The sequence below is a fragment of the Biomphalaria glabrata genome, chromosome 1 (assembly GCF_947242115.1).
Source record: "Biomphalaria glabrata chromosome 1, xgBioGlab47.1, whole genome shotgun sequence".
Lineage (NCBI taxonomy): Eukaryota > Metazoa > Mollusca > Gastropoda > Planorbidae > Biomphalaria > Biomphalaria glabrata.
The window spans coordinates 41202265-41217822 of NC_074711.1; the positions used below are offsets into that span (position 1 = coordinate 41202265).

Consider the following 15558-nt stretch of genomic DNA (forward strand, 5'->3'; position numbering starts at 1 on the left):
GGCTGGTCTTATATGTTACATGTCTTGTTTACTCTAGGGCTGGTATCATATGTTACATGTCTTGTGTACTCTAGGGCTGGTATCATATGTTACATGTCTTGTGTACTCTAGGGCTGGTCTTATATGTTACATGTCTTGTGTACTCTAGGGCTGGTATCATATGTTACATGTCTTGTGTACTCTAGGGCTGGTCTTATATGTTACATGTCTTGTGTACTCTAGGGCTGGTATTATATGTTACATGTCTTGTGTACTCTAGGGCTGGTATTATATGTTACATGTCTTGTGTATTCTAGGGCTGGTATTATATGTTACATGCCTTGTGTATTCTAGGGCTGGTATCATATGTTACATGTCTTGTGTACTCTAGGGCTGGTCTTATATGTTACATGTCTTGTGTACTCTAGGGCTGGTATTATATGTTACATGTCTTGTGTACTCTAGGGCTGGTATTATATGTTACATGCCTTGTGTATTCTAGGGCTGGTATTATATGTTACATGCCTTGTGTATTCTAGGGCTGGTATTATATGTTACATTTCTTGTGTACTCTAGGGCTGGTATTATATCTTACATGTCTTGTTTACTCTAGGGCTGGTATTATATGTTACATGCCTTGTGTATTCTAGGGCTGGTATTATATGTTACATTTCTTGTGTACTCTAGGGCTGGTATTATATCTTACATGTCTTGTTTACTCTAGGGCTGGTATTATATGTTAAAAGTCTTGTGTACTCTAGGGCTGGTATTATATGTTACATGTCTTGTGTATTCTTCATTATCCAAAGCACTAATGCTTCAACCTCCACTCATAGTATATTTAAAAAAAAAACACAAATTGTAAGACAAATTTCGTCATGGATAATATTATAATTATATCAGATTAACACGTAAATAACCAAATAACTAATACATACTGTTTTATGTACACTTTTTTTTGTGTGGTATTACATGAATGTTACTCGTTTTCCCGAAAAAAAAAGTTACTGCTAGTCGCTCAGTGTGAAAGCACCCTAAATAATACCCCTCTCGGCAGTGAGGTTACAGTAAGACTAATCACATCAATGGGGTCTGCGGGTGGCAAAAATGAATAGCATTGACCTCGCTAGATCAAAGGTTGCCCTCCTAACACTTCCACCCCACAATACACTTACGTACTATTTGAAAAGCCTCTCTGCATCCACGATGTTGCGGGTCATAGGCTTGGGTCACCAATGGCTCTGGTGACAACTAACCGTTTGATGAATGGCTTCAGAGATTACCTTGTACGTCAGTTCCGTTTATCGTCTGCTGAGACAGTGTGGAGCTGGGAATAATGACGTTATGAGAGGCAGGACAGGCCGGACTGTGCAGTGGACAGGCCGCGATGTGTTAGACTTAAACTACGACGACACGCGCAGTCACGTCTGGCCCGGGATGTTACAGATTAGGCAGCTCCGGATGACGTCATTGAAACATGATTAAATAAAAAAAAAAAAACAATTAGCCGACAAACAAAGTCGAGAGTTTAATTAAATGCACGTGAACTCAAGAGAATGGAGGGAGAGGTCAAAGAGGGAGGTTTTCTGAAAACAACAAGTTGGCATCGATTAAATATACTCACTTGCATACTTCTGAGGGTTTTTTTCTTTCGACAACTTGGGGTAAGCGTGATTTAAGGCAATTACGATTGATTAGCAAGACCCTAACTCCCCAGTGGCCATTGTCAAGTATTTTGAAATAGTATTAACCATTAAACATTCAAAGACAATCTTTCTCACTTTCTCTTAATAACTCTTTCTCTCTCTCTTTCTCTCTCTCTCTCTCTCTTTTTCAGAATCCCACACAAACAGCTTTGTTTTTTATCTTTTGCACGTCTTTCTCTCTCTCTCTCTCTCTCTCTCTCTCTCTCCCTTTTTCTTTTTCTCATTCAGATACACAAACATGCTTTGTTTTTCGGTCTTGCAATTCACCCCCCCCCTTTTTTTTTCTCTCTCTCATTCTCTCTTCTGTTGGTCATCGATGAAGGTTGAACACATAGGTTGACACATAAATGTTCGTACATCCGAGTGAGTATTCATTCCATCAGTTGGGATTAAAACATCTGTGTTGATTCGTGAATGGTTATTTATTTGTGTTGGTTGACTATACTAAAAATCTGGATACAAAATCAATTAACAGCAGCCCATAACTCTGCAGGAATAAATAGTTTGATTTAGATTTAGTTCCTAGCCTATACCTCTGTGTACACTAGCCTGTACCTCTGTGTACACTAGCCTATACCTATGTGTACACAAGCCTATACCTCTGTGTACACTAGCCTATACGTCTGTGTACACAAGCCTATACATCTGTGTACACTAGCCTATACCTCTGTGTACACTAGTCTATACGTCTGTGTACACTAGCCTATACCTCTGTGTACACTAGCCTATACGTCTGTGTACACTAGCCTATACGTCTGTGTACACTAGCCTATACCTCTGTGTACACTAGCCTATACCTCTGTGTACACTAGCCTATACCTCTGCGTACACTAGCCTATACCTCTGCGTACACTAGCCTATACCTCTGTGTATACTAGCCTATACCTCTGTGTACACTAGCCTACACCTCTGTGCACACTAGCCTATACCTCTGTGTACACTAGCCTATACCTCTGTGTACATTAGCCTATACCTCTGTGTACAAATATGTTCCTGACAAATAGTGTCTTTCTTTTTATTTTAGGACAATGAAGTGTGGGTCACTCTTAATGCTGCTGTGATCACCATGACAACCACTGGACGCTTCCTCGTTATCTTCTTCGTGGCGCTCCTTCAGGTGAGACATCGCTAAAAATAACTTGTCTGTACTATGTTTGTATTGTGGGTGAGGGGATGAGTTTTGTATTTAGATCTCTGTGTTTGTATTGTGGGTGAGGGGATGAGTTTTGTATTTAGATCTCTGTGTTTGTATTGTGGGTGAGGGGATGAGTTTGTATTTAGATCTCTGTGTTTGTATTGTGGGTGAGGGGATGAGTTTGTATTTAGATCTCTGTGTTTGTATGTGTGTGAATGTGAGTTTGTATTAGATCTCTGTGTTTGTATGTGTGTGAATGTGAGTTTGTATTTAGATCTATGTGTTTGTATGTGTGTGAATGTGAGTTTGTATTTAGATCTCTGTGTTTGTATGTGTGTGAATGTGAGTTTGTATTTAGATCTCTGTGTTTGTATGTGTGTATTTTTTATGTGTGTCTTGTCCTCACTATGCAAGTGATATCACTGTATTATTCCGCAATGTTTAGAGTTTAACCATTGATAAATGTTTGGGGGTAAGGAAATTATTATTGTTGCTTTGATAAACTTTGATTGAGTCTCGCATGAATTTTTTCGATGTATTTACATGTTTTGCTTCACCGGCGTTATATGCTGTTGTATCTATCTGCTGTCATTGTGTTTCAAGCTATTTTTACAAAGCTTATAATAACTCACTCTGTCTGTTGGTCTGTCTGTACGTCTGTGTATCTGTCTGTCTGGCTAAAGGTTTGTACACTATATTTCTCCAACACCCAATTTAGGATCAAGATGACTTTTCGCGCAATTATTTCTTTTATCTGACAACAACAAAAATTAACCAATTAGCTAATTAACTATTGGTAATAAGTTATTTTGTTTGATATCAAACAAGGGAAAGAAATAGTAATTTACTGAAGTGGTGGTATAAACTGAATTAGTCCCCTTTATATTAGGCTGCCGATTGAGGCTTAGTGAACACAAACATGAAATAGAAACAATAGATAATTATACAATCTTCCATGTTCATAGACTCTTCGCTAGCAGAGTGGTTACTGCGTTGGCTTGAGAAGCCTGAGAAGGCTTTAGCCCACAACTTGTAATTCAGGTCGTTCCCCTTTTTAAAAAAAAAATACATTGAAAAAAGCGATAACTCTGATTCATATGGGAAAATCTCCGGTGGATTGGTACCGAAATGTGCAAACGGACCGCCGATTGGTTTAGCTCATCAGCTTGTATACTTTCTCAGCTACAATACGGTACAAGGTAAAGTCACGCAATGCATACGTTCAGGTATCATAGTATTATTTAACTTCATATACCGTCATGGTTTTAAGGACAAGTAAATTTACAACTACGAGGTGATAAAGTGCTTGGCTTCCGAACCAGGGATCCCGGGTTCGAATCCTGATGATGACTGAGATTTTTAATTTTGGGATCTTTAGGGCGCCTCTGAGTTACCCCAGCTCTAACAACACGTGGTGTGCCCCAGAAACATGTGACATTTACATGATCTGCCCCACAGATCACAAGGTCTGAAAGGGAGAGTTGTCTTTCCTTATGTTTAGAATTTGATAACCATCAGATAGAGCACATTTTTTTTAGTTATCAGTAATGAATCTATATCATTACGTTGTAAATCTAATCTGTTCACCAAACTACTCCGCTATCCCTGGACGTCTCTGGAGACAGACCAACGCTACATTATTTAACAAGTCATCTCTGTTTGGTTACATTCAGGCTAATTCTTTTTACTTGTAAAGGCGACTCGAGTGGCCCAGCGAATGATATGTACATAAACTTGTTTGTAGCGACTGCACCCTAAGGGGTTAGGTTAAAAACCTTGTTCAGAGATACAGTCTGTAACTTAGTCTCTCATACCGAACATCTTGCTCCCTGTATCTCTAGCACGACACGTTTCTTCAATGTGCAGAGAGTTGATCTGTCTGACATGCAAATCTTAAGTAAAGTCTGAAGTAATGTCTGAAGTAATGTCTGAAGTAAATTCTGAGGTATTGGATTATTTCGGGATTTTCACCATAAATTTTCACCATAAATTTTAAAACATTAATCTACACCTTTGTCATAAGAAAGTGTTAATGTGTATGCATATATCTGATTGAGAACTCGTTAAGATCTAGTGGATCCAGAATCTATATATTCATTAGCTTTACGTAAAAGATAAGCAAATCTTGGATAAACTATCAATACACTTTAAACAGTTTTAATTGAATCAACAACTCAGTTATATCGCTACACTACGGCTGACTTCGCCATATATTTTTTAGTTCAATTTAAAGCCAAATTTAAATTTATTTCTTTTATTCTTTGAAAACTTATAACGGTCAAACTAGAGTTTTCGCCGAGTGGCCAACGAGCTAGTAATTCTTTTCTCAGATAGGCCTATATATACATATATATATGTGTGTGTATGTGTGTGTGTGTATAGATAAACATTTGCATTTCTAGGAAAATCGTTAGGGCCGTTTTTGAGATCAGCGTTCCAGGTTCTTGGTTCCATGAAGTTCTGACTTGAAAAGAGGTATTGTAATAAGAGAAAGCAATATGAAGAAATGTGGTGTTGATATAATGGAACCTAAAGAAAAACATAAGAACATTTTTAAGTTGAAAGATCGATAGAGAAATAGAACTAACAAGACAAACTAAACACAGCCAAGAACTCAATATGTAAAGAGTTAAACTCGATGCAGGAGTTGATCTCAATGTTACTTTGCGTATGTTCTCCACCCTTTTTAACCTCGCAGTCAAGATCTTGATACAAAAGTTATAATTTTATAGTTTATAGTTATTATGTTGACCAAAACAACTAACTGAATTCTGTTAGCTGATAGGTTTTATTATCCTGGTACAAAGTACAAACCTAACACAATTCTACCAGTTAATAGTATTATCTTGATACTAACCCAACACAATTCTACCAGCTTATAGTATTATCCTGATACAAACCAACACAATTCTACCAATGTATAGTATTATCCTGATACATGCAAAACACGTCAAAATATATCTTCTGTCTACATCCTGGACATGTCAGGCATTGATGATATCTTGGCCACGGATGACAAAATGTCATCATAGATATTGGTAGATGACACTTCCGGTTTTCACATCTCCACTTGGCAATCTACTAAACACATCTCAAATAAAATCCTAACTTGTAACGGTCTGATTAACAAATGCCAGAAACACAATAATCATGACAGTTTTGATCCCTTTCAAACCCCAATGTTTTTCCGAGTGACTTGAACCGTTTTAAAATCATGAGATATCTCGGATTAACATAACGGACATAGCCAGTAGATAAACGTCTAGGCCGAAAATAAACACACACACTTACAAACACACACACACACACACACAGATACAATGTTATATCAAAGACACATTATTTTATTCATTTCCGGTATGTTTAGAAACTTTCTGCTTAAAGTGCATTCTGTGTTACTCAGTCTTTACAGTACAAACGACTTCCAAGAATCAACACTTTCTCTTGACTCTATCGCATAAACATCTACACATCCAAAACGAGTTCAACAGAAGCTCCGATGTTCTGTCAATATTTTTTCAGCGATAACTCGGGTCCTCCAAGATTGAAGGCCTTAATGTAAGTGATATGGTTTGCCGTCCGGTCGTAGCTCCCCCATCTCGTGTGGTGTGGAGGCATCCATCAAAGTCACAGATTTCTTGCCACAGTTTCGCAGATGCCAAAATCAGGGATTAACCATACTGAAGAGTTCCTGAAACAGTCCATCAGCCTTGACATTTGTCGTGGTCCTTGTCACTCTCTGCCCGAGTTGTTTTTTTTTCCTATAAAAATACATTTGTGTTTTTTAATATCGATTAGATACTAAAGGTTATAGATCTCTGCTTCCCTAAAGACCTCTAAAAACTAACTTTTTTCAATGAAAACAAAAAAAAATTACTGTACGAAAGGTTTCCTTTTTACAAAGCTTCTATTAACTCACTTTGTCTGTCTGGTAAAATGTTTATACACTCTATTTCTCCCACACACAATATCGCATCAATTGGAAATTGTGCACAATTATTTCTAGTAACTAAAAAAACAAGGATCAATAACAAAAAATGAACCAATGAATTAAATATTGGTCACTAATTATTTTGTTTGGTACCGAACAAGGGAATGATGTGATATAAGCTGAATTAGTCCTTTGCTACGTCAGCGCTTACACTTTGCAACAAATTAATATTGTTATAAACCTGGTGGTGGCACAGATGGGGGTAGTGGTGTGAGTGTAGTCAGCCGACGCAAATCGCCCCAGGCCAGCGCTAGACGAGCGTTCAACCGTGACGAGTTACGACGATCGGCCGAGACGAGTGTCAACAAGAGGGTTCGGGAAGAATCGCCGTCGTGAACAGAGCTCATTAGCGTCACGAGAGTTGTAGTCATCTGACCACCTAGAAACGTCGAGCGGCGTTCTGTCCGGTTCTAGAAGGCCAGTAGGGACCCTATATAAAGAGCGGAGGTGTCGCAGTCAAGACGGTTCAGAAAGCGGGTTCACGACAGGAGTTCAGAACACGGTCGACTACAGCACAGTTCAGTGTGGTTCAGCGGTGTGATTCTGTACGGAGCATTACGACGGTTCAGTGCGGAGTACTGTCAAGTACAGTTGAGACGACCGGCGTCTTGATCTTGGTCTGTGATCGAGTCCGACACATCGAGCCCAAGTGTGTGAAGTCAGTCCCGAACTGTTGAACCCAGTGCAAGCCTGGAACGAGACGGAGAGGCAAGTGCAAGACGATACGGCGGAACGGTGTTATCGGAGAGATATTTGTTATCGCAGAGCTATTTGTACTGTTCTACGTGCTGCCAATTGTACAGTATTGGCTGTTATTTATGGACATTAAACCTTTACGTTAATTTGGAGCCCTGACTTGTCAAGTTCTTTAAGTTGGTGGTGTATGGTGCAGTTTGCAGAGAGCCTGGATAGTGAGATTCGTAACAATATAAACAATGACTTCTCTAAACTTAGTGACCATATCTCGATAGAGGTTTATCTTGGTTGTGTTGAAATAAGATATCCATCGAAGTTTCTAATTACTAAATCTCAATGAGTTACTTGGGAAAAAAGTATACAAAGATTTGAGTAACTAAATATTATTATAATGTTTTAAATTAAAAAAGATTATTAAAAATGTGTGTGTTATATCTATACTTTTTTTTCGAATTGTTTTTCAGTTTGTTGCGACTGAATCAACCAATCAGAAGTGCCGCAGCAAGTCCGGAAGTTACGTCAAAGAAGAATTCAAACTTCAGGCCTGCGCGAGATGCTATTCGTTCATAACCCAGTCACGTGATGTCACCTTCCACCCCTCTCATCCTTTCCTGGTGGTCATGAACAATCAGACCAAGTTCCCACAGTGGACAATTCTCATTCCGGACACCGAGAACTCAACGTGGGCTGAGAAAATCTGCAGAACTACAAGCACAGGTTTGTGAAACAGTGTTCCTCCTCGGAGACAACCTTTGCACTGTCTCAAGAATCTCTTCTTTGGAAATCTCCATCTTCTCGCTGTCTTCTGCTGTTTGGACCTCATTCACCAAGCGTAAATAAACACCATTGAGTCACTTGCTGCACTATATATTCTAAATATAAGAACTTTGTATCAAACATGGTTATCACGTGACCATATTTTTCATTGTTTTATCCTTAGACATCACGTGAACTTTTATTTTGGTAATGAGGTCTTATTGCATTTGGGAATTTTCGGCAATACCGTCAAAATCGTTGAACTTCCTATATCAATTTGTTAGACTTTGGAATACATACTTCATACATGGCAGACTCGAGGGTTGTGGCCACCGGCATGCGAAAACAAAAAATGCCGTCCCCATATTTTTGTATCTCTAAAGAGAACCATGAACTTACTTTTCAGAGTCTCTTAGTAACTTTTTTATTTCTTTCGTTGTTTTTTTTTTTTTTGGGGGGGGGGGGGGGAGGGATCGCGGTGGCTGAGCGATAAAGCACTTGGCTTTCGCACAGGGAGACTCGGGTTCCAATCCTGGTGATGACTGGGATTTTTTATTTCAGGATCTTTTGTTGCTTCTGAGGTCACCCAATTCTAATGGGTACATGACATTTGTTGTGATGGCTACATGTTACCCTCGTTAACAGTGGGCCACAGAAACTGACCATTATATCATCTGCCCTATACCACAAGGTCTGAAAGTGGAACTTTTGTCCAACTTTTTAGTAGCTTTCAATGGTTTAATTTTGAAAATGACCGTTCTCAACTAACCAATGACACTAGCCCAAAATTGATATAGTTAGAAAAATTCAAAGTACAATGACTAAATTTGTACAAGTTCAGGATTTGTTATTTCTACATACAAACTCAAGAACTTCATCTGGACTTATTTCAGATTTCAAATAAATATCGATTGCTGTTAATTCTTCATAAAAGTTTCAATTTGTATCCGATTGCTTTTGCGTAGGATCAGTTAGTTTTGACTGCTCACTCTGGAACATATTTCTGCAAATCTTTGTTGCTCAGATTCTATTTCTCTTCTTCTATTGTCTAAAATGTCAAAAATTTCTATATTCTTTGTTTAACATTTCACATTTTATCCTTTAATGCATTTAATTGTTGTATGAAGTATGGGATATATATTAATTAATTTATTTATTTAACTACTTTATTTGAAATAACGTTTTGGCCACCCCCCACCCCAAAAAAAAAGCACGCATTGTGCAATATGTATCGGCGGCCCTGATTTCATATTTAAAAAAGGTTTTATCCTTCGGACATTATTTCTACTTTTTTTCTATCTAAAACTGCTTTACTTTAAAGACGGTTGTTTGAAAAGGCTGTGGAGACCCAGCTGTGACCTAGTTATTTCGGTAAAAGTAACAGAAGAAATCATTGTCTGTTTTCTTGGTGTCTATTTTTGCAGTTTAGGTAAGGTCTCACCAGTTGATCTTAGTTACATCTTATTATTACCAGGTGCTCAACTAAAATATCTGATTCTCGAGCTGGTTTTTAAAACAACAAGTAATAATGTGTATCGGTTTAATAAATATAAAGCACTGACAGGGTTTCAATCATGCTCCAGAAACTACATAACTGAACTCATTCTATTCTTTAGGACATAAATTATTTTTAAAAAAATTCATTCCCTGCCTTCGGGTGTCTGAAATAAAATGAAATTGAAACTTTTGTTCGTGAAATGATACATGACATAAAAATATAATTTAAAAAAAAAAGCAGCATGATTCTTTTCACATTAGCACCTTTCTCTTTCAACAGAAAAAAAAAAAGAAATTCAGAATTATTAAAATTTAATAATTATTATCACGTCATTATTTGGAAGACGCCGATTGAAACGCCAACCAAAACGAGCCACACGACCCGGCCCATTTAATGTAGAGAAGCTTAAAGACGGCAATATTGCAGCACAGTTCCAATTGAAACTAACGAACCGCTTTGAGGCTCTTGCAGATATATTGACCCTTGAAGAAGAGTGGGCCAACTTCAAAGATACCACTATTGGGTGCGCGGAAGAAGTTATCGGAAGGAGGCGAGGTTCATACAAGAAACGGTGGATACAAGACAGAACATGGAAATTGATAGATGAGAGGAAAGAGGCCAAACGTAGACGAGATCAGAAAAATAAAACACAGGATCGCAGCCTAGCGGAAGAAGCCTATAGGGAAGCAGATCTGAAAGTAAAGAGAAGCTGTCGGCGAGATAAACGGGACTGGATTGAGCAGAAGGGACAAGAGGCACAAGCAGCTGTCCTACAAGAACAGAATGCAAGATGGGTAGAGCACTTTAAAGAGACCCTTAACCAACTGTCGCCAGACCTAACTTACATATTCAAGGACCCCTCTCCAGACAATGATCTCAAGGTCAAGACAGACCCAATAACTGCTGAGGAGGTTACCATGGCCATTGCAGTGCTAAAGAATAACAAAGCACCAGGGCTAGACATGATATCAGCAGAAATGCTAAAATATGGGGGACAGTGCATCGTTAACAGAATGACTGATCTCTTATATCTCTGTTGGCGAACTTCAAAAGTCTCCGAGGACTGGCAAAAGGGAGTGATTGTAAAGCTTCAAAAAAAAGGGCAACTTGGCAGACTGCAACAACTGGAGGGGCATTACTCTCCTCTCTGTCCCGGGCAAAGTTTTCAGCACTGTCTTGTTAAGACGGCTTCAACAGTCTGTAGATGAAAGGCTCAGAGAAGAACAAGCAGGTTTCCGAAGAAGCAGATCATGTACAGAGCAGATTTTCGTTCTACGAAATATCATAGAACAAATTCTTGAGTACCAACAACGGCTATCGATCAGTTTTGTGGACTTCAAAAAAGCATCTGATAGTGTCCACCGAGAATCATTATGGAAAATAGTTAGAGAATATGGCATCCCAGAAAAATTCGTCCAGATCCTACGACACGTTTACAGTCAGTCTAGTTGCTGCATTAAAACAGAAGAGGGAACAACAGAGTTTTTTACAATCGAGACAGGTGTCAGACAGGTGTGCATCTTATCTCCCTTCCTTGTCCTACTAGCCATCGACTACACAATGAGGAGAGCAATGAAACAGACTGCCTTTGGTATTCCATGGCGTGAACAACTCCGATTGACGGACTTGGACTTTGCTGATGATGTTGCACTACTCGGGGCTACAAATAAATGCATTCAAGAAATGACGGAGAGCCTAGACAGAGAGGCACCCAAAATTGGCCTCCGCATAAACTTGGATAAGACTAAAATTATGCGATTGGGATATAAGGCAAAGGGTGTCCCCGTCAGACTTCGCGAGTCAAAGCTTGAAGAGCTGGACAAGTTCACGTACCTTGGCAGCATCATAACAAATGATGGAGATGCTTACCACGATGTAGCGTGCCGAATAGGAAAGGCAGGGAGCATTTTCCAAAGGCTGCAGCCTATTTGGACTAGCCAAGCCATTGGACTTGAGACAAAAATACACCTTCTCAACACAATCGTCATTCCAACTGCTACATATGCATGTGAGACATGAGAGTCATCTGTCGAAATTGAGAAAGGACTTAATGTGGCTCAAAAGAGATGGCTGAGTCGGATTTTGGGTGTCAGTTACACAGATAGGGTCTCAAACAAGGAAATCCTATGACGAACTGGGAGTCGAACACTTAGTGAGGTTGTGACTGAGCGGCACATGAGGTTTGCTGGACATGTTCTACGTCAAAATGAATTACGCACACCATGAGATGCGATAACATGGAAGCCAAAACGAGGAAAGCGCAAACAGGGACGTCCTCGTATTACTTGGCGACACACCTTCATGGAAGACCTCAGAACATTGGACACCAGGTGGGAGGAGGCTTCAGGCATTGCCAGTGACAGATCTTTATGGAGACAGCTTGCCACCCAATGCGCCGAAAGGCGCGGGAGGACCTAAGTCTAAGTCAAAGTATTTGGAAGACTAGATAATTTAGATCAAGTTGGCGAATTTATAATTGATCAAGGAACTAAGGATCGTTGAGGTTAACGCAGATACAACAAACTAACTCAATATTTGTCCATATGTCATCAATATTCTATTTTCTAAAGATTGATTTTACTGGCATAAATGTACCTGTTGTATTGTGTAATACGCTAAGGTCTGTCGACTAATGGTCAAGGATTCGAATCCTGAACGCTGCCATCCCCTGACGTCGAACAAAGTTGTTTTTTTTTTTTGTTTTTTTCTTTAGGCGAGGACGTAAAAAAATGTGATTTCTGAAGAAACGTCCCAAAACCTCCCAAAACTTTCTAAAACGTCCCAAAACTTCCAAGTCAAATATTTTTGTTTTCATCGCTAGAAGATTTGATAGTTTCAGCTTCCTTTGGGACAAAAAAGTTGTAAAAGTATTTGTGCCTTTCGAACCAATTCTTGAGAACTTCATTGATCAAATTCTTGAGGAAAATGTCATAGGTCATAGGTCATAGGTCAGGAAGAAAAGTGGATGAATGGAAAAGAACTCAAAGGCATCAGTTCTGCAACAGCTGACCATGTTGTCTGGTCCAGTCATGAGAGTGTGTTTTAAGTTTTGTTCTTTTTTTAAATTCAATGTTCTCATTTTAATCCAACGCTGTTAAACAAGGTCATCGATCAGTAACATCATTTGTAGTTTTAAGAGAGAGAGAGAGAGAGAGAGAGAGAGAGAAAGTAAAAATAGGCGTAGAGAGAGAAAGTGAGGCTGAAAGAGAAAGATAGAGAAGCTGAGAGAGATGGAGAGAAAATAAAGAGAGGTTAAGAGTCAAAGAAAGGAGGTTAAGAGAGAGAGAGAGAGAGAGAGAAATAGAGGCTGAGAGAAAGAAAGAGAAACCAAGAGAGAGAGAGAGACAGAGACAGAGACAGAAAGAGAGAGACAAATAGAGGCTGAGAGAAAGAAAGAGAAACCAAGAGATAGAGACAGAGACAGAGACAGACAGAAAGAGAGAGACAAATAGAGGCTGAGAGAAAGAAAGAGAAACAGAGAGAGAGAGACAGAGACAGAGACAGACAGAAAGAGAGAAATAGAGGCTGTAAGAAAGAAAGAGAAACCAAGAGAGAGAGAGAGACAGAGACAGAAAGGGAGAGAGAGAGAGAGAGAGAGAACAAATGCGCTTATATTTTATTGTTAAGACACATTTAAGGAATGAATTTTACAATCTTAATATTTATTTTATTTCATTTAGAAAGAAAAAAAAACAGGTCACATAACCAATCATTAAAAAACTCATTAATTCAATTTTAAAAAAAGACCTGCTAGGAATTACTAGGATATGTTACATAACTATTGATTGGTATATACCAAAAATACTATTGCATAACTCTTTAACTAATTTTGTCTTTACATTGTCTAAATTTAACTTGTCTCTATTAACCTAATAGTTATATAAAAGTGCCAGACATTCAAATTCATTAAAAGTCATTCTCTTGACACAAGACTAGATCTAAATCGAGATCTCGTTCAAAACTATCGACTCGGCCATTGAGTAGAAGTACTGTAAGTTAATAGACGTGCTATAGTCGAATCAGTTTCTTTAAGTTTGATTGAAAAAAAGGCGGGACATCATTAAACTTAAACATGCACAGTCACATTGGTATAGATTTTGGACGAACTTAAGATAAATGTAAAAATTGATTTCATCAGAGGAGTAGTTACTCAGTAGTTAATTCTATAACATTGTGTATCCCAAACTTTTTCTTTGACGGGACACTTAGCACATTAAGATAATTAGACGGAACACTTTGCTAAGTTTTTAGGAGAGATTAATTCACGTGGTGGCCTACTAGTTAATTATTCCAGTAGTTCGCGGAACACCTATTCAGGTCTCGGGTAACACTAGGGTTCCGCGGAACACAGTTTGGGAAACACTGCTATAACATAACATGATTATATTTGTTTTCCTTTCAGAAATGTGCTTTCTTTGGAAGAAGTGCTGTGAAGACGCCGTCAGCTGCTGTGAGCGACAGCTAACCCTCGGGGCTCAAGAGAACGGCACGTGCCCTCGAACCTGGGACGGTTACGGCTGTTGGGACGACACCACGCCTGGCACCACAGTGTACATTAGCTGTCCCAGCTTCCTGCAGTACGCCATCTCTTCAAGTAAGCCGTTTGTCTATGGGTATAGTTCGGTGATGGTACGTGTGTTCTGGGGGTAACGTTCGGTGATGGTACGTGTGTTCTGGGGGGTATAGTTCGGTGATGGTACGTGTGTTCTGGGGCTAACGTTCGGTGATGGTACGTGTGTTCTGGGGGGTATAGTTCGGTGATGGTACGTGTGTTCTGGGGGTAACGTTCGGTGATGGTACGTGTGTTCTGGGGGTAACGTTCGGTGATGGTACGTGTGTTCTGGGGGGGGGGTATAGTTCGGTGATGGTACGTGTGTTCTGGGGGTAACGTTCGGTGATGGTACGTGTGTTCTGGGGGTAACGTTCGGTGATGGTACGTGTGTTCTGGGGGTAACGTTCGGTGATGGTACGTGTGTTCTGGGGCTAACGTTCGGTGATGGTACGTGTGTTCTGGGGGTAACGTTCGGTGATGGTACGTGTGTTCTGGGGGTAACGTTCGGTGATGGTACGTGTGTTCTGGGGGTAACGTTCGGTGATGGTACGTGTGTTCTGGGGGTAACGTTCGGTGATGGTACGTGTGTTCTGGGGGTAACGTTCGGTGATGGTACGTGTGTTCTGTGATTAAATTACTGCAGAAGATGCCAACACAGCTTCACCTATAAACAAAAGTAATTTGGGGTATTTAGACTGTCACGCTGGGCTGCACATCTCGGCTGCCTAAATAATAGTGTCAACTCTTCAAACGAAATTCGTGACAAGACATTATACATTATAAATGAATTCGTTTAATTGAGGCAGTATCTTAGCTTAGAAAGTATTTGCAAGCAATCCTTGTTATCTAGCTAACTCATTTTAATTATAGATTATTTTTTTTAAATTCCATGTCCACCTTTAATTTCAAGGTAATCAATCAATAATTGAGACAGGAAAGCAAATGCAATAGCGATTGGAGACGCTATTTTTAGATGATAAAAACAATAAACAAGTACAAGTAATGTTTCCCTTTAAAGATTTATTTTATGGCATAGAGTTAACAAAGACACAGTGTGGCCAGCACAAAACTAGAATTTTGACTTTATTTCACCCATTAGAAAATGTTTCTACTTGATACAAATGACTTTGGTCTAGACATTGTGCAATACAGCGGTTCAACATGCTTAAAATACTGATACATATATATATGTGTGCAACATAGTTTGAATGTGGAATGGCGCGAATGCGTGTTGAAAGAGGAAGG

General features: G+C 39.3%; 1 protein-coding gene across 3 annotated transcripts in view; it reads left to right on the forward strand.

The window, feature by feature from the left end:
* LOC106062095 (calcitonin gene-related peptide type 1 receptor-like) overlaps positions 1 to 15558 on the forward strand; it is a 176958-nt gene that overhangs the window by 79402 nt on the left and 81998 nt on the right. For all 3 annotated transcript variants that reach the window (XM_056036950.1, XM_056036962.1, XM_056036957.1), the window contains 3 exons: positions 2710 to 2802; positions 7972 to 8224; positions 14164 to 14355. In XM_056036950.1, the coding sequence (XP_055892925.1) occupies positions 2752 to 2802; positions 7972 to 8224; positions 14164 to 14355 (496 nt within the window). In that variant the 5' untranslated portion in view covers positions 2710 to 2751. The remainder of the gene's footprint in view (positions 1 to 2709; positions 2803 to 7971; positions 8225 to 14163; positions 14356 to 15558) is intronic.